Raw genomic sequence first — 18,115 nt, 5'->3', positions numbered from 1 at the left:
TAAAATGGTATTTGGGAGAGTATTCCTTGAAAATACAGAAATGTTTAATATTTACATAAATTTATTCGTGTTTAAATTTTAGATTTTAACACCTTTCTTACTGAGAAGACTAAAATCTGATGTTGCCCTTGAAGTTCCTCCTAAACGAGAAGTAGTTGTTTATGCACCACTTTCAAAGAAACAAGAGATCTTTTACACAGCCATTGTGAACCGTACAATTGCAAACATGTTTGGATCCAGTGAGGTAGAGTGTGGACTTGAAATAACCTGTAAATGACAGTTGGCATAGAAAATTTTCATGGTTCATTTCAGTCTTAATATAAGGCTCATCGCCTGTTTTCATGACTTTTTACAATAAGGCTCATTACCTGTTTTCATGACTTGTTGAGGGTGAATTTCTAATTGGAGTATAAGGCATCAGGCCAATAGCAAAAACTGTCTAAAGTTCAGGTGATGGTTTCTGCAATAACTGCTCTATAGTCATCTGAAATACTGTGTGGGGATGAACTTGAAAATAAATTTGAACAAGCACACAGTATACTAAGGCTTGCCAACTAGACCAGTCACCTCAAATATATAATCCCTTTACAGGAGATTGGTGGTAGCCAAAAACTTTAATAAAATCCTCTATCTGAAAGAAACATCTCTTTTAGTCAGCCATCATATTATAAGAAATTGAATTGGAATGTGATTATCTTACAACTGGAGATGAGGAGACCCTTAAATTTTAAGATGTCCAGATTTTTGACTGTTTGCCATGGACCTATGTCTTTCTTTTTAAAGCACTTAGGGTTATGCATCTTTGTTTTGTACAGTTATTAGACCATTTTTATTTTAATTGAAGGAATCTCTGGCTTTTTAGCTGTTAGAAAATTAAACTAGTTGTCTATTGGGAGGAATTTCATTGCTGTATTATACCAATCCAAAGAAGTACCCTCTGTAATGATACACAGGGTTTTATTTCAGCCCAAACCTATTACATTCCTTTATATAAATTCAGAAGTTTTATCTATCATTTTTTTCCATTGTGATATGAATGCATTAACTCTGAAAGTAGATATGGGCATCAGTGTTAAAATAATGAAATCTCACAGGAAGACATTTACATTTGGCTATAGTTTATGGATCTTTGGTTTTGCACCTTTGAAAATTATGAAACTCAGTGATGAAAGACAGAAGTTTTTTTTTAATATCTTAAAACACTTCATGCATAAAAATATTATGCCCTACTTTGTATATATGTACATATAGAATTTAAGGGTATGCTTTTTAAACTTATTTCTTTAATTTATTCTATTACAGAAAGAAACAGTTGAGCTGAGTCCCACTGGACGACCAAAACGCCGAACTAGAAAGTCAGTAGATTACAGCAAAATAGATGATTTCCCTAATGAATTAGAAAAACTGATCAGCCAAATACAGCCAGAGGTAGACCGAGAAAGGTGTGAGTTTAAAAATAGATTTTTTAAAAGTATTCTTTAAACTGTATTTTTGTTTTTTTAATTTCTTGTATTCATGGATTATACATTTTGGGCAGAACTATTGTGGAAACAGGTGTCCCTATAGAATCTGAAGTTAATCTGAAGTTGCAGAATATAATGATGCTACTTCGAAAATGCTGTAACCATCCATATTTGATTGAGTACCCTATAAATCCAGTTACACAAGAGTTTAAGGTAAATACTATTTAATAATATACTATTTTGATTTCTGACTTTTTATGTCGTGTAAAAGTGTCATTTTGTTATTATTTGCAGTAAATACTTTGCTGTTTGTCATGAAGATTGTAATCCTTTTAGTAAGTAGAGATGATAGTCTTCTACCTCCAGATAAAGGTTGTTTTCTATATGTAAGCTAATATTTTATTTATATGTTTTATATAAATAGCTAAGAATCCCCCTAAATTTAGAGTGACATTAGAAATATAAGTCTTTTTAGTAACCAGTTGGCTTCTACTCCATGTTTTACTTACTGTCTGTTTTAGAGGTTATTGTCACCTTTTCAGTATTCCTTTAGTTAGCATTCAGCTTGTCAGTCAGTCTGACGGCTCATTGCTTAAATTTTAACAAGTAGCCACAAAACAGAACAAAAGGTTGATGTTGAGTTGCAGACTCCCAGGTCAAATGAATGAAATTGGTCTCTTGGGTGGTTGATGGGAAGACAACATATATTAAGTGACATCTGTTCTCAGTGACTCTAAATAACCCTATTTTAGAGTAAGTTCCTCATCCTTGGCATATTGATATTTGGGGCCAGATAATTCTTTGTTAAGGAGATACTGTCTTGTTGTCCAGCATCCGTAGCCTTTAGCCATCAGATGCCACAGTAATTCCCCTCTCCCGGCTGTGTCAACCTCAAGTATATTTCAGGCACTGCCCAGTATACCCTGGGGTGGAGGGCAAATTTGCCCCAATTAAGAATGACTGCTTTAAAGCTTTTCATTGAACAAGGAAGAAGATAATCTCTGGAGGGTATTGGTGTTTCATCAGATTAATTTCATCTTTGATACTTAGGTTACTTACAAGCTCTTACACTTTCTTTCATTTCTTCTAAGAATTTTGGCAGTGACTTTCATACACATTTGGTTGAAAGTGTACTCAGTTATAAAGAATAAACCTCAACATTAGGTTGAATTTAATGTTTTATTATACAGACTTCTGGGGTGAGGGGTGGGGAGGATAGATTTTAAACTATAGTTTGTATTTTGTGAGATTGTTGATTTTAAATTCTAGAGTATATCTTTCCCTGAGAACTATCTCCTGATAAAAATCAAATAACAAAGTTGGTTTAAAAGGTGGGACTTATTTGTCTTTGAAAACTTAAACCTGTAAACATGGTTTTTATTTTGACAAAAACAGATTATTACTTGTGACTATTTTTTCTGTTTTTTGTTTTTTGTTTTTTTTTTTTTTTCCTTTCTTTGCTCAAGGTTGATGAAGAGCTGGTAACAAATTCTGGGAAATTCTTAATTTTGGATCGAATGCTGCCAGAACTAAAAACCAGAGGTCACAAGGTGTGATACTTTTGATTGGGTTTTTGGCTATATAATTATTTTTTGTTAGTAAGTATAGATACTAAAGTATATTTAAATTTCAGGTGCTGCTTTTTTCACAAATGACAAGAATGTTGGACATTTTGATGGATTACTGTCACTTTAGAAATTTCAACTTTAGTAGGCTTGATGGATCCATGTCATATTCAGAGAGAGAAGAAAATGTAAGACTGCTTATGTCATACATACTTAATTCTTTGTAACTTCTTTCTTGATTTCTGAAGTAATGGTCAATAGACCTAGGGACTTCCTGGTGGTGCAGTGGTTAAGACTGTGCTTCTGCTGCAGAGGGCACAAGGTTGGGTCTTTGGCTGAGCAACTGGGATCCCACATGCCCTGTGGCACAACCAAAAAATAAAAATAAAAAGACTTACATCTTAGGACCTCTGGCTTATTACCACAACCTGGGTGATAGGCATGATTATTTCGTTTCATGGGAGATGAATCTGATAGTTTTATCTCTTTTCCACCAAATTGGTCTTTTCAACTTTATGGCTTCTGCTGCTACTGCTAAGTCGCTTCAGGGGCTGTCAGTATTTATTTATCTCACATCAGAAGTCCTGTAGATGCTTGAGAACTATACCCAGCTTGAAGAATGCTGGCTTATTATATCCCATGGCACACCACTGCCTTCCCCCTCCTTTGCTGATAAACAGATGGTGATAAGGTAGCTACTTACTAGTCAGTTTTATCCACATTCCAGGAAGGAACAGTTTCTTTCTTAATTCCTTATGTTTACATCCCTTTTGCTTTTAGATACACAGCTTCAACACAGATCCAGATGTGTTTATCTTTTTAGTGAGTACCCGAGCTGGTGGCCTGGGCATTAATTTGACTGCAGCAGATACTGTTATCATTTATGATAGTGATTGGGTAAGTTGGAAATGTAGCAGTAGATTGTATTTCCATTCTAATCTTTCATTGTATATTTTGCAATTTCATTTACCTGTTTTGAAAACATATCCACTATAAGATGAGAATCATTGCTTTGTGAAGTGTTCTGTGTGTAAAGACTTAAACGTATTTTATTACTGAAGTAACGCCTAGAAGCCTAAATTGAGTTAAGGCACTGTTTAAAAGATTCTGGTTGGATCATCCTATTGACTCTACCCACGTAGTATGAGTTTAACTAATTTTAACCTTAAACTGTTAAATGTTTTTCTTTTTAACTTTTAAGAACCCCCAGTCTGATCTTCAGGCCCAGGATAGATGTCATAGAATTGGTCAGACAAGGCCAGTTGTTGTATATCGTCTTGTTACAGCGAATACTATTGATCAGAAAATTGTGGAAAGAGCAGCTGCTAAAAGAAAACTGGAAAAGTTGATCATCCACAAAAGTAAATAATATTTTGTAGTACTTTTTTGCTTCAGTTGTCTATTGTGTGTTGTGAGTTTTGTTGTTGTTGTTAACTTTCTTTATAAAAGAAATCAGTGTAGGATTTAAATAGGCAGTGGGGAATTTGAAGCTATATGTACTTTTAAAGTATCTTATCTTAAAGTCTGAAGTCTGTCATGGCGCTTTGACATGATGTTATTGATTATTCTCTTTTTTCATTAAAAAAAAGTTTTATTGAAGTATAGTTGATTTCTAATATTATGTTTCAGGTATATAGCATAGTAATTCACAATTTTTATATATTTTACTCCATTTAAAGTTACTGAAAAATAGTGACTTTACTGCCCCTTCCCTTGTCCCCACTAACCACTGGTTCTCTATATCTGTGAGTCTGTTTTCTTGTTTGATTTTTTGGATTCCACATGTAAGTTTTAGCATACAGTATTTGTCTTTCTGTCCTTTTTCACTAATCATAATACCCTCTAGGTTCATCCATGCTTCAAATGGCAGAATTTCTTTTTTTTTATGATAACTGATACTCCATTTTGTACCCTTCCTTATCCATTCATCAGTTGAACACTTCGGTTGCTTCCATACTTGGCTATCATAAATAATGTTCCTATGAACATTGGGATGCATGCATCTTTTCAAATTAGTATTTTTGTTTTCTTCAGATACATACCCAGGAATAGAATTGCTGGATCATATGGTATTGTGTTGGCCAAAGAGTTCATTCTGGTTTTTCTGTAACTATCTTACAGGATGGGATGGATTAAGAGATTAGGACTGACATATATACACTATTATGTATATAGGTAACTAATGAGAACTGACTGTCTAACTCTGGGAACTCTACTTAGTGCTATGTGGTACCCTAAATGGGAAGGAAATCCAAAAAAGGGGGGATATATGTATACATACAGCTGATTGACCTTGCTGTACAGCAAAAACTAACACAACATTATAAAGTAACTTTAATAATTGATAATTGAAATCGCTCAGTCATGTCTGACTCTTTGCGACCCCGGGGACTGTAGCCCACCAGGCTTCTCCATCCATGGGATTCTCCAGCCAAGAATACTGGAGTGGGTTACCATTTCCTTTTCCAGGGGATCTTCCCGACCCAGGGATTGAACCCGGGTCTCCCGCATTGGAGGCAGATGCTTTAACCTCTGAGTCTATACTCCAATTTAAAAAAAGAAGATTAAAGGTATATTGAAGTAGTGCTACAATAAAATTCCTTACTTTGCCGAGCCCCCACTATTTAAAAAATATTTGATTCCAGTATACCCTTTTCATAGTTTTAATAATAGAATATTAAAAACACAGCAATTTTTTATCTAGAAAAGATTCTGAGAAATAGGGAAAGTGGTGTGGGTGAGGCATTGGCATTTTATGTTCTGTTCCCTGAGAGTCCTTGAAAATAAAATTCTCTTTGGGCAAATGACTTACTTGGTGGCTGCCTTACAAAAAATTGAAAATCATCTTATGTACATTTTGAAGCATAGAGAAATCATAATAATGTTGAAAATCACTAACAATTTATGCTGCTTTTCTACTCACAAAAACTTTCTCCATTGTATTTGATTTTGAGAGAAATAATGGGTTAGGTTTTAGACATCTTTAATTTGACTTGATGGAGCATTCAGATTGTAGTTAGAATTTCTGTTGAAGGAAGAAGGTGCTTGATCCAAGTAAGATTTTGTGCAGATTAAAGTTTTTTCACCTATGCTGCTTTTAGGGATTTGAATGATGAAATAAATTGTATTTTGTTTATTGAATTTGGTTTAAATGGTGTGTGCTGTGTGCTTTAGTTGCTCAGCTTTGTCCGATTTTTTGTGACCCCATGAACTGTACAGGCTAGGTTCCTCTGTTCATGGGGATTCTCCAGGCAAGAATACTGGATGGGTTCCCACGCCCTCCTCCAGGGGACCTTCCCAACCAAGGGATCGAACCCAGGTCTCCCTCATTACAGGTGAATTCTTTACCAACTGAGCCACCAGGGAAGCCCAAGAATACTGGAGTGGGTAGCCTATCCCTTCTCGAGGGGAACTTCCCAACCCAGAAATCAAACCGGGGTCTCCTGCATTGCAGGTGGATTCTTTACCAGCTAAGCTACCAGGGGATTTTAAATTAGGTACAGTTTATAGTTTTATTTTCCCAAGTTTTATTTTTAGTAATTTTAGAGATTAATTTCTGAGAACAAGGTGAAAATAATTTTTTAAATGCTAGCAATATTTTATTGAGGTGTAATACACATACAGTAAAATCCCAAGCTAAGTGTATGGCTTGATGCCTCCAACAAGTTATACTCAAATAATTGTCATCCATATCAAGGTAACATTTCTGTTTTCCAAGAAAGTTTCCCTTTCCAGTATTTCCCAGACTCTTGCTCCTTACTAGAAGGCAGTCACTATTCCAGTTTTTGTCACATGGGTTAGTTTTTCCTTTAACTTCACACTGGATTCATTTGTACATATTCTTCTTTTGCCTAAGCTACTTATATATGATGTATTTTGAGATTCATCTCTGTTGTTGTGTTAGAAGATTGTGATTTTTTTTTAACTGCAAAATAATTAATCCATTCTTTTGTTGATTGATGTTTGGTTTACAGATTTTGGTTCTTACGAATAAGGTCCTTTTGTTACAACTATTAATGAACATACGTATTTATTTGTGCTTTGTCTTCGGGTGGGTATATGTTTACCTATAGAAAACTACCAGACTTTTCCCAAGTGGACATACCGTTTTACTCCCACCTGCAAAGTATGAGAACTGCAATTGCTTTTCTTTTTTTACCAACACTGGGTTTGTCTGTCCTTTTTATTTAATGTAGGGTATTCTGATTGGTTTGTAATGTGTTATATTTTGGTTTTAAAAGCAATTTTGAGTGTTTTTAATTTTTTGTAAATTTTTTCCAGATCATTTCAAAGGTGGTCAATCTGGATTAAATCAATCTAAGAACTTTTTAGACCCTAAGGAATTAATGGAATTATTAAAATCAAGAGATTATGAAAGGTGAGGTTGTTTTTACTTTAGAAAAATATAATTCATAGTTTTGATTTATCCTATAGACCTGAATATTTTGTTTTCCTATAGGGAAGTAAAAGGATCAAGAGAGAAAGTCATTAGTGATAAAGATCTGGAGTTGCTGTTAGATCGAAGTGATCTTCTTGGTAAGTATCTCTTATGGTTTTACTTACTATTTCTATGGAAACTTTGAAACATATACGTAAGTAGAGAGAAGTACAATATACCCCTGTGTATAACGCATTCTGCCCTAATAGTTTACAACATTTAGCCAATTTTGTTTCATTGCCATTTTCTTCAATCAGAATGTTAAATTTATGCCATAGCCACTTTTAGGCATCTTTTATTGAGAAGAACATGTTTTTAAATATCGTCACTATGTCATTATTACACTTGAGAGAATTGGCCCTAAAACTTTAATAGCAGCTAATACCCAGTTCATATCCAGATTTTTCCACTTGTCCCAGTCTTTTTACAGTTTGAATCAGGATCCAAATTCCATTGTTCTTGCTATCTTTTTTCTTCTCTATCACTTTCCTCCTCACTTTTGTTATTCCATGCTGTCGATTTGTTGGAGAAACTGGGTTATTTCAGTGAAATGACCTGCATTCCAGAATTGACCAACTTCTTCCTATCATTGTTCTTTGACTTGTTCCTCAATCTACTTATTTTCTGTGAAGTGGCAAATAGCTGTGAAAATAACTCTACTGGCTTAATAAGATCCAAGTTCTGTATTTTAGGAATACCAGTGCTTTGTTCTCATTTTAAATCATATAAAGAGATGCTTCATGTCTGGGTTTCTTATTTTTAGTTAGCTAAGATTAAGATTAATCAGCTGATTCAGGCTGATTCTCATTTAGTGTTCTGTTCTTCTATTTAACCTGACTTTTTAGCATTTATTTATTATGGTTTAGAACCATTTTTTTGAGCATTACAAAATGCTGATTTTCTTATTCTGTCATTGCTTTATTAGCTGGAATTAGTCTATTATAACTTTCCCATATAAATTATTTGGTTACTCTGAGATACAATCTACATAAAGCAAGATAGGGCTTCCCTGGTAAGTCAGTTGGTAAAGAATCTGCCTGTAGTACAGGAGACCCGGGTTTGATCCCTGGGTCAGGAAGATCTCCTGGAGAAGGAAATGGCAACCCACTCTAGTAATCTTACCTGGAAAATCCTATGGGGGAGCCTGGCTGGCTGCAGTCCACAGGGCTGCAAGATAAATTGCTTCTTTTATGTATAAATTGTAAGAATAATGAGTCGATGCCTACAAATGGTGATCATAAGTTATTTTGAATACAAATAAATATTTAAAACTCATCCTTTCCTACTCATTCTGTACCATGGGTATCTATGCTTTTGATTATTTATGTATATTATATCTCCAGAGTGGAAATAAATAATGGTATCTTTTCCTAATTGTGTTTAGCAGTGTTACATTAGTAGCTTGCTATTGGTGATGGCAGGCATAGAAACAGGAAAAGGTAAACTACAGCCCTTTTTGGGGAATAGGGAGTCTGTTGTTAAACACCAGCACACCACGGGGTATAGCGTCATGATATCTTCAACTTAGTTTCAAATAGCTCTTCTAAAATTTGTCATCTTACTGAATTGAGAGAATTCTTTATATATTCTGGACGCAAATCCTTTATCAGATACGTGCTTTGCACATATTTTCTCCCAGTCTGTAGTTTATCTTTGTACTTCCTTTGTGTCTCTTAAAGAGCAGAAGGAAAAATTTTGATGAAGTTACATTTATCTTTTTATTGTTATTACTCACAATTTTGGTGTTGTATCTAATCTTTGCCTAGTAAAGTTGTGATTTTTTTTTTTCCTTCTTTTTAACTAAAAAAAATTTTTTGGCCACACCGCATGGCATGTGGGATCTGGTTTCCTGACCGGGGACTAAACCACACCCCTTGCACTGTTGTGTGGAGCCTTAATCACTGGACCACTAGGGAAGTCTGATGTTTTATAGTCTCATATTTGAGTTAAATTTTATGTAGGGTATAAGGTAAGGGTCTTAATTCATTTTTTTGCACGTTGTCCAAAAAAACTGTCTCTGCACAATTTATTGAAGATTATTCTTTCCCTTTTGAATTGCTTTGGCACCTTGGTTGGAAATCTGTTGATCATAAATGTGAAGGGTTTTTTCTATACTCTCAGTTCTCTCCTACTCCTATTCATCTGTTTGTTAATCCTGTGCCAGTACCACAGTCTCGATTTTTGTTTCATGGTGAGTTTTGAAATTGTGAAGAGTGAATCCTCCAGTTTTGTTCCTCTTTTTCAAGTTGGTTTTAGCTGTTCTGAGTTCTTTGCATGTTTATGTGAATTTTAATTTTCATATAGTACAGGAAAAATGAGATAAAGATAAACCATTATGGCCAAATCTTAAATATATTCTCAAATAAACAGCAGCAGCATAGAAGGCATACAAGGACAGGGTAACATCTGAAACTATTAATTGACATTAACTGAATAAAAAAGAACTAGATTCTGAAAACCCACTTGACGTACCATCATAATCAACCTCATAATTCTTAAATATGATAAAGAAAATGTTCTTAATCTGAAAAAATGCATTCATTTAGTAAATTACTATGAAAATCAAGAACAGTTGAGTGTAACAGCTGTCACTCCCACTGTACATTATAAAACATAATGCAGTGTACAGGAAAGTCTTAACTAATGCTATAAGATAATAAAAATAGGAATAATTAGTTTCATTATACTGCTTTTGCAGGTGGTATAATTATCTCCATAGAAAATCTGAGGGAATCTAAAAGTTAGAATTCAAAAAGTTGGCTATATATTAATAGTATATGTATTAGCAGTAATTATTTAGAAAATAGATGTTTACAACAGCTACTAAACTAACATACCTAGAATTAAATATAATAATTTCTTTAAGACCTTTATAGAAAAGCTATGAAACATCCAAGGACAATAAGAGAAGGACTGAATACATGACAATTTAACTGTATTTATGGATACGATTAACTTGTATTCCTTACATTAATCTTCTAGTTAAAATCCATAATATTATGGCTTTTTTAAGAGCTTTGACAGGCTGTTTTTAAAATTAATATGGAATGGTAAAGGACCAAGAGCCAAGACAATTTTGAAGAACAACGGAGTACTTGATATCAGGTACTAAGATTCAATTTAAAAATTATAATAATTAAGACTGTTGAATTAACATATAAGATAAATTTACTGCTGATGTGGCAAATCCAGAAAGTCATCCAAACTTCCATGGAAAAATCAATAAATGATAAATGTCATTTCAAACCAGAGAGGGGAAATTCCTGTTATTCCTTGCAGATACTGCAGGCTGGGTTCCAGAGCACTGAAATAAGCAGATCACACATTTAAAACAATTTTTTTCAGTGCTTATGAAGGTTATGTCTACACTATAAAGTAGTCTGTGTGAAATAACAGTGTCTAAAAAAAAATGCTAACCATTATCTGAGCCTTCAGCAAGTCATAATCTTTTTGGTGGAGGGTTTAAAACAATGTGAGAATTAACCAAAATTAAGACAGACATGAAGTGAGCAAAAAATGGTTCTGATATGCTTGCTCAACACAGGGTTGCAGCAAACCTTCAATTTGTAAAAAATGTAATATCTGCAAAGCACAGTATCAACAATGGTAAATCTCATCATATTCAAGAATAAATTCTAGATAAATTAAGTCATCAAAACTTTAAAAGCAAAACATTTAACTTAAAAAATAGGGAAATATCTGTAGGGTTTTAGGATAGGAAAAGAATTCTTAAATAGGATATAGAACTCTCAAACTAAATGAACAGATTAATAGATTTTATTAAAGGCTTCTGTAAAAACAATACCATAAACAGGTAAATGACAAACCACAAATATCTGCAGTACATAGCAAACAGGAAATGATTACCATACATAAATAAATATCAAGAAAACTGAACAACTTAAGAGCAAACAATTACCAGGAATGAAAGAAACAACCATTGAACATAGAAAGATGCTTCAATCAAAAAATGGGCCAAAGAACTAAGTAGACATTTCTCCAAAGAAGACATACAGATGGCTAACAAACACATGAAAAGATGCTCAACATCACTCATTATCAGAGAAATTCAAATCAAAAGCACTGTGAGCTACCATTTCACGCCAGTCAGAATGGCTGCAATCCATAAGTCTACAAGGAATAAATGCTGGAGAGGGTGTGGAGAGAAGGGAACTCTCTTGCACTGTTGGTGGGAATGCAAACTAGTACAGCCACTATGGAGAACAGTGTGGAGATTCCTTAAAAAAACTGGAAATAGAACTGCCTTATGATCCAGCAATCCCACTGCTGGGCATACACACTGAGGAAACCAGAAGGGAAAGAGACACGTGTACCCCAATGTTCATCGCAGCACTGTTTATAATAGCCAGGACATGGAAGCAACCTAGATGCCCATCAGCAGATGAATGGATAAGAAAGCAGTGGTACATATACACAATGGAGTATTACTCAGCCATTAAAAAGAATACATTTGAATCAGTTCTAATGAGATGGATGAAACTGGAACCTATTATACAGAGTGAAGTAAGCCAGAAAGAAAAACAGCAATACAGTATACTAACGCATATATATGGAATTTAGAAAGATGGAAACAATAACCCTGTGTACGAGACAGCAAAAGAGACACCGATGTATAGATCAGTCTTATGGACTCTGTGGGAGAGGGAGAGAGTGGGGAGATTTGGGAAAATAGCATTGAAACATGTATAATATCATGTATGAAGGGAGTCGCCAGTCCACGTTCGATGCATGGTACTGGATGCTTGGGGCTGGTGCACTGGGACGACCCAGAGGGAGGGGAGGGGAGGGAGGAGGGTGGAGGGTTCAGGATGGGAAACGCGGGTATACCTGTGGCGGATTCATTTCGATATTTGGCAAAACGAATACAATATTGTAAAGTTTAAAAATAAAATAAAATTAAAAAAAAAAAAAGATGCTTCAGTCTCCTTAGAAATCCGAGAATGCAGATTAAACCAGAAGTAATTCCATTTCAATAGCTATCATGTTGACAAAAATATAAAAGATTTCAAATTAGCTATGGGAGTATAAAGATACATTTTCATGGTATTTTGCATTCCTACTTTTAAACTAACCATAATTGGGCTTTAAAAAAAAATACATGTATATATATATCTCTCTCTCAGAATATAATTCACATTGGTGTTTATTGCTAGGTGTATCTTAAATTCAGCAGAAGTGATTTTGATTAGCAAACTGGTGTTTCAGTTTGTTCCCTGGAGGCCAGTTCTCGTTTTAATAAAAGGAGATTTCTTTTTAAGTTCTTACACTTTTTTTTTAATACCTGTTTATTTATTTTTCTCTTAGATCAAATGAATGCCTCAGGACCAGTTAAAGAGAAGATGGGGATTTTCAAGATACTAGAAAATTCTGAAGATTCTAGTTCTGAATGTTTGTTTTAAATTGGAGCTAAAAGAATGTCTTCAAAAAGTTCTTGTTCACATCTAGTGATCTGTATTGGTGTTAAAATCCACATTTTTCACTCTACTTTGATTATATCAGTTTACATAATATAACTGTACCATTGCATAATTTTTGAACCTTATTAAGAGCAAATACATATATTAAGAGTAAATTTAGGTTTTCAGTTAATTTTTCAGGTTCAGTAGTACTTTTGGGTACAGGATGATGTGTACTTAACCACTGCCAGATTTATACAGTCTTCCTGTGGAAGTTTAATGTTTTTCCCCCACCCTCCTTTTTAGCAGCACAGTTCATGGGTTTTTGGTACTTCAGTTATGGAGTAGACTTTGGATGGGGGAAAGACTGGGATGATTCTGTCCATTGTTTAAATAAGGAACAGTTTGAGTTTTAGGGTCTATTTCTATAAAATGGTTTGCCAAATAAATATTTGTTATAAGATCTCATCAGATTATTTTTTCAGATAAATAATGGCTCAGGTGAAATAACACCAAAAGTCTTGACTGCTATTTCGATTTATCAGTACTTTACACGTATGTCATATATATAAAGATTTCAACTGGACACTGGGTCAGTGCAGAGAAGGCTTTGGAAGAAATTACAGGTTCTTGACAGAAGAAATTGGTTCTAGAAATTGGACATGGCAGGGTACCATGCAAAACAGGAACAGAAAAAGAAGAGACCCTGAAAATTATAGCAGGGAGGGGTTAAAATAAGACTTAGGAATATAAGTAACACAGGATCCGTAACAGAGGAGCATAGAGGCCAAGGTGGGAATCATTTAGTCCCTGTATGTATGCGAAACTGAGGACGAGAGATACTGAATGCTGCCTGAAGCACACATTTCTGTGAAGGTGGTTACTCTTAGTGCCATGTATATTCCAATGGAGATCAGATTCTCTTTGCTTTAGGGCAATGGAAGCTAGGTAGGACTCAGAAGAAAAACTATTTTGAGAGAATATTCAGCCAAAGTCTGTTCTAAAGAACAGACAACAGAGTGGATTTTCTTCAAAGTGGAAATGTTTACCAGTCTCTGACGAACTATCATCATACTCCATTCTCCAACATTCATCTCAAATGATTATTTCATTTGAGTTTATCTCTGTCCTCATATTTCTGCTACTTCCTCCCTCTGGTCTTGCTCCCTTATCCTCACAGAAAATAATCAGAAAAGAACTTCTAAATGTTGCCACCATTGCATCTGAAACCTACCAGCACCTGCGCCCATGTATCCTTTCCTGTGTGGATGTAGTCTGTCTTAGCTAGAGCCAACAGAAATGCCCCATTTCTTGTTTTACAGCAAACTCCTTGAAAAGTCTATATTCACTGTTGACTTGTTTCACTTCCATTTTTTTTCCCTGAATCCATTCTGTTCAGATTTTTTAAGTCTCCAGTGACCTCTGAGTCATTTTGAGTCTGACCTCAAAGATCATTTACTTGATCTTTCAGAAGCATGTCATATAGATGTTTAATTTCCACTAACCAGTTTCTGTAGTTCCCAAGTTTTTAGCAGACAAATTTGTCTGGTTCTTCCTACTTCTCTGGCTCTTTCTCAGTTTCCTTTGCTATTTATTTGACTCATTAGAATCTCCCAAGAGAACTTGGGACTCCCTTGATGGCTTGTTGCTTTAAATACCAACTATGTATTAAATGGGTTTCCCTGGTGGGCCTGCAATGTGGGAGACCTGGTTTCAATCCCTGGGTTGAGAATATCCCCTGGAGGAGGGCATGGCAACCCACTCCAGTATTCTTGCCTAGAGCATCACTATATAAGGAGCCTGGTGGACTACAGTCCATGAGGTCATAGAGTTGAACACGACTGAGTGACTAAGCACAGCACATGTGTTAACCAACTTTGTAGTGGTGACTCTGATTTATATCTCCAGCCAGAATCTTCTGAACTCGCTTCCAACTGCCTACTTCACATTTTTACTTGGTTGCCTGATAAACTCCCAATCTGAACTTCATGAACTTGTTATCCAGCCTCTTAAAAATACTGCCATTCATGTTATTTTTCAGCTTCTGAAACCCTGTATTGTCTCTTATGTTCTCTATTTTGAGATTTTAATGACTTTAATCATTTTACTGTGACTTTAGTTTCCAGATTTTAGTTTATGGGGCAAGGGGAACAGATGTATTCATTCCATGATATTGAAACATGTTCCCTGCTTCATCTGTAGGAAAAGGTATTCTCAAACCAGGACTTGTCTTCCATCACTTGGTCAAACTGCCATGAAAAATAGTTCATTAGCTTTATTATTCAGTGAGTCATTCTGTATTATGAGGCAGATGCTGAATGTATTGGGAGGTATAGTGAAAGTGGTACTTGAACATTTCCAGGCAAACACGTTTGATGGAATTTTTCAGTAATAGCAATTTGAGTTGTTTAGTCTTAGAACTTTGAAGTAATATATTATGAAAAGCCTGAAATGCAATAATATTTGTATTCAAAACATGAAATAAGTGCTTCTAGCTTTAAATTCTATACTCTTTCGAAACTTAGTTTTGGTTTTGAGCTTTTTAACTTAATGCTACTTAAGTTTTTATGATTCTATTTGCTGTATTAGTACATCTTCACAAATAACATACTATGTATTAATACTTTACCATCAATTGTGGTTATAAAAATCAAGCCCAAGGAATCCTACTTCTGAGTAAAGTTGAAGATATCTTTTTGGTCTTTATTTCTTTGGAATCACTGTTATCACTGGTTTATAACTGCTACATTCAGAGAAGAGGTAACTTAAAATCTAGGGGAACTTGTCTATTACATACATTTTACATCCCTAATTTAGATAATGGTTTTAATCCTAAACGGATTTGATTAAAAGATAAATTTTTAAAGTGAATTATAAAAACAAATTTTTACTTTTTCTCAGAATTTTATTTTTGACTCTAGAAGTGGCAAACCAAGTTTAAAATACCACACATTGTAATTAGTCCTGTGGTACACACCTGAGACATGAGTTTGACAACAGTGCCAAGCAAATGACAGCCAGATGCAAGAGAAATGCTGGCTTCTAGGTGTTACTTGGTACCAATATAATTTAAAAGTGTTAATGCTTATAGGTACCTGTACTTGATGGTATGGTAGTTGGTCATTGATATGATTTTTTTAATCTCTTCCTGTGAGATCAGTCCTGGGTGTTCATTGGAAGGACTAATGCTGAAGCTGAAACTCTAGTACTTTGGCCACCTCATGCGAAGAGCTGACTTACTGGAAAAGACCCTGATGCTGGGAGGGATTGGGGGCAGGAGGAGAAGGGAACGACAGAGGATGAGATGGCTGGATGGCATCACTGACTCGATGGACGTGAGTCTGAGTGAACTCCGGGAGTTGGTGATGGACAGGGAGGCCTGGTGTGCTGCGATTCATGGGGTTGCAAAGAGTCGGACATGACTGAGTGACTGAACTGAACTGTGTCAGCTATTTTAGATTCTTCTGTCATTGTAATATTTGCTTAAAAATCACCATCTGAAGGTCTTTGGGGGTGGGGGGGATCATGTCAGCTGTTACTCTTCTCTGCAGTATTTCAGGATGTTTACAAAATAACTAATGTATGCCTGCTTCTTTGTTTTCAGTACTGGGCATCCACACCTACACAATTAACATGCTCAGATGAAGATTTCATTTCTTAGTTTTAAAGTTACTTAAATATAAAATAGTTATTACAGAGGCATACCAAGTTTCATTTTTACTTTTTATTGTGATATAACATCTCAATAAAGAAATCTTATGCTCAGTTTGGTGTATCCACTGTGTAGGTACCATCCAGATTAAGATGGGGTGTTTCTTTTCAGAAGGCTGTCTGGCCTCCCCTACCCCAAAGTAACCACTCTTCTAATTTTCATCACCATAGACTAGTTCTACACAGCAAAATCTATTACAGCTATGCAAATTAATCAGGTTTGGGAAATGTTAACATTTCTCAGTACCCATGAAAACCTTTGGTGAGAAGAGCAATTACACAGGTTTCTTGTCCTTTCCTCTTACTCTGTAACTATTTGCTACTGCATTTTTGAGTAAGGATTTTAGTTGCTGCTGTCACTACCAATACTAAGTATTTCTCTGGATACCTGAAAGATATGAGATGAATATCATCTTAATTTTCATTAAAATGAGATTGCTGATATGACTACCTGTACTGGGGAACCAGGCACAGACTCATTTGGGAGTGTGGGGTCTAGGAGTCTTTTTTCACTTTACCCTGTTTATCTCATCACCAAGGTTCTATCTGCTATGTTCCTATTTTTTTTTCCCTCCATCTTCCAACGAATTATCTTTAAACAGTACTAGGGTGCATGATGAGAGATACTAGAATATGGTACTATTTGGTACATGACAGGTTTAATCTTCTCATGGGACAGAATGGAAGCTCAAGTTCTGAGTGGATCTGAAGACAGGTACCAGCAGTGACAGAGGGAATCAAAATTAATAGTTAATCGACTTGTTACTTACTGTTTGGACTTGCTCAGTCACATTCCTCACTCAGATGTGTGAGTGGTTGGCTCCTTGGCATTCAGCAGTCAGGCTTACATTTCACTTAAGAATGTTCATAATTGCCCTTGTTTTTCAGCCCCTGAAGAGCCACACTCTTGCCAATCTTAAGCCTCTCATCATCTCAAGATTGGTTACTTAATCTGTTTTCTTGATTGTGTAAGAGAGCGTATTGGAAACATGCAGCAGGAATAAAGTTAGAAGAATCCACCAAACACACTGGATAAAGAAAGACATTTGTATTAATGAAAAACCTCTTATTGAATTGGCTTATTTAGTGCTAAACAGAATAGAGGGCTTCCCTGGTAGCTCGGCTGGTAAAGAATCAGCCTGCAATGCGGGAAGACCTGGGTTCAATCTCTGGGTTAGGAAGATTCCCTGGAGGAGGGCATGGCAGCCCTCCAGTATTCTTGCCTGGAGAATCCCCATGGACAAGGAGCCTGGTGGGCTATATAGTCCATGGGGGTTGCAAAGAGTTGGACATGACTGAAGACTAACTACAGTAACACACCAAACAGAACAGATAAGAAAAACTACTCAGATTCATTAATATCAAAGGCAAAGAGACTCTTCCAAAACCAGATCACCCACAAAGATACAAAGATCAGGTAGACAGCAGATGTGTTATTTTAACAGTAAGACTAAAAATTTCAATGTGCTGAAGAAAAAAAATCCCAACCGAGAATCACATCTATTTAAATATGAGGGAACA

The 18,115-nt window shown here is 35.4% G+C and overlaps 1 protein-coding gene across 1 annotated transcript in view; it reads left to right on the top strand.

Annotated features, from left to right (window-relative positions):
* Positions 1-13,346, top strand: part of HELLS (helicase, lymphoid specific) — a 39,580-nt gene extending 26,234 nt beyond the window's left edge. Inside the window, exons 13-22 of the mRNA XM_005907263.3 lie at positions 83-244; positions 1,303-1,442; positions 1,538-1,676; positions 2,930-3,013; positions 3,097-3,216; positions 3,809-3,925; positions 4,230-4,389; positions 7,310-7,406; positions 7,488-7,564; positions 12,792-13,346. Of these exons, the coding sequence (XP_005907325.2) occupies positions 83-244; positions 1,303-1,442; positions 1,538-1,676; positions 2,930-3,013; positions 3,097-3,216; positions 3,809-3,925; positions 4,230-4,389; positions 7,310-7,406; positions 7,488-7,564; positions 12,792-12,886 (1,191 nt within the window). The 3' untranslated portion in view covers positions 12,887-13,346. The remainder of the gene's footprint in view (positions 1-82; positions 245-1,302; positions 1,443-1,537; positions 1,677-2,929; positions 3,014-3,096; positions 3,217-3,808; positions 3,926-4,229; positions 4,390-7,309; positions 7,407-7,487; positions 7,565-12,791) is intronic.
* Positions 13,347-18,115: the final 4,769 nt, after the last annotated feature.

Source organism: Bos mutus, chromosome 26, assembly GCF_027580195.1.
Source record: "Bos mutus isolate GX-2022 chromosome 26, NWIPB_WYAK_1.1, whole genome shotgun sequence".
NCBI lineage: Eukaryota > Metazoa > Chordata > Mammalia > Artiodactyla > Bovidae > Bos > Bos mutus.
Note: the sequence above shows the minus strand (reverse complement) of the source record. Positions and strands in the feature narration are given on the sequence as shown.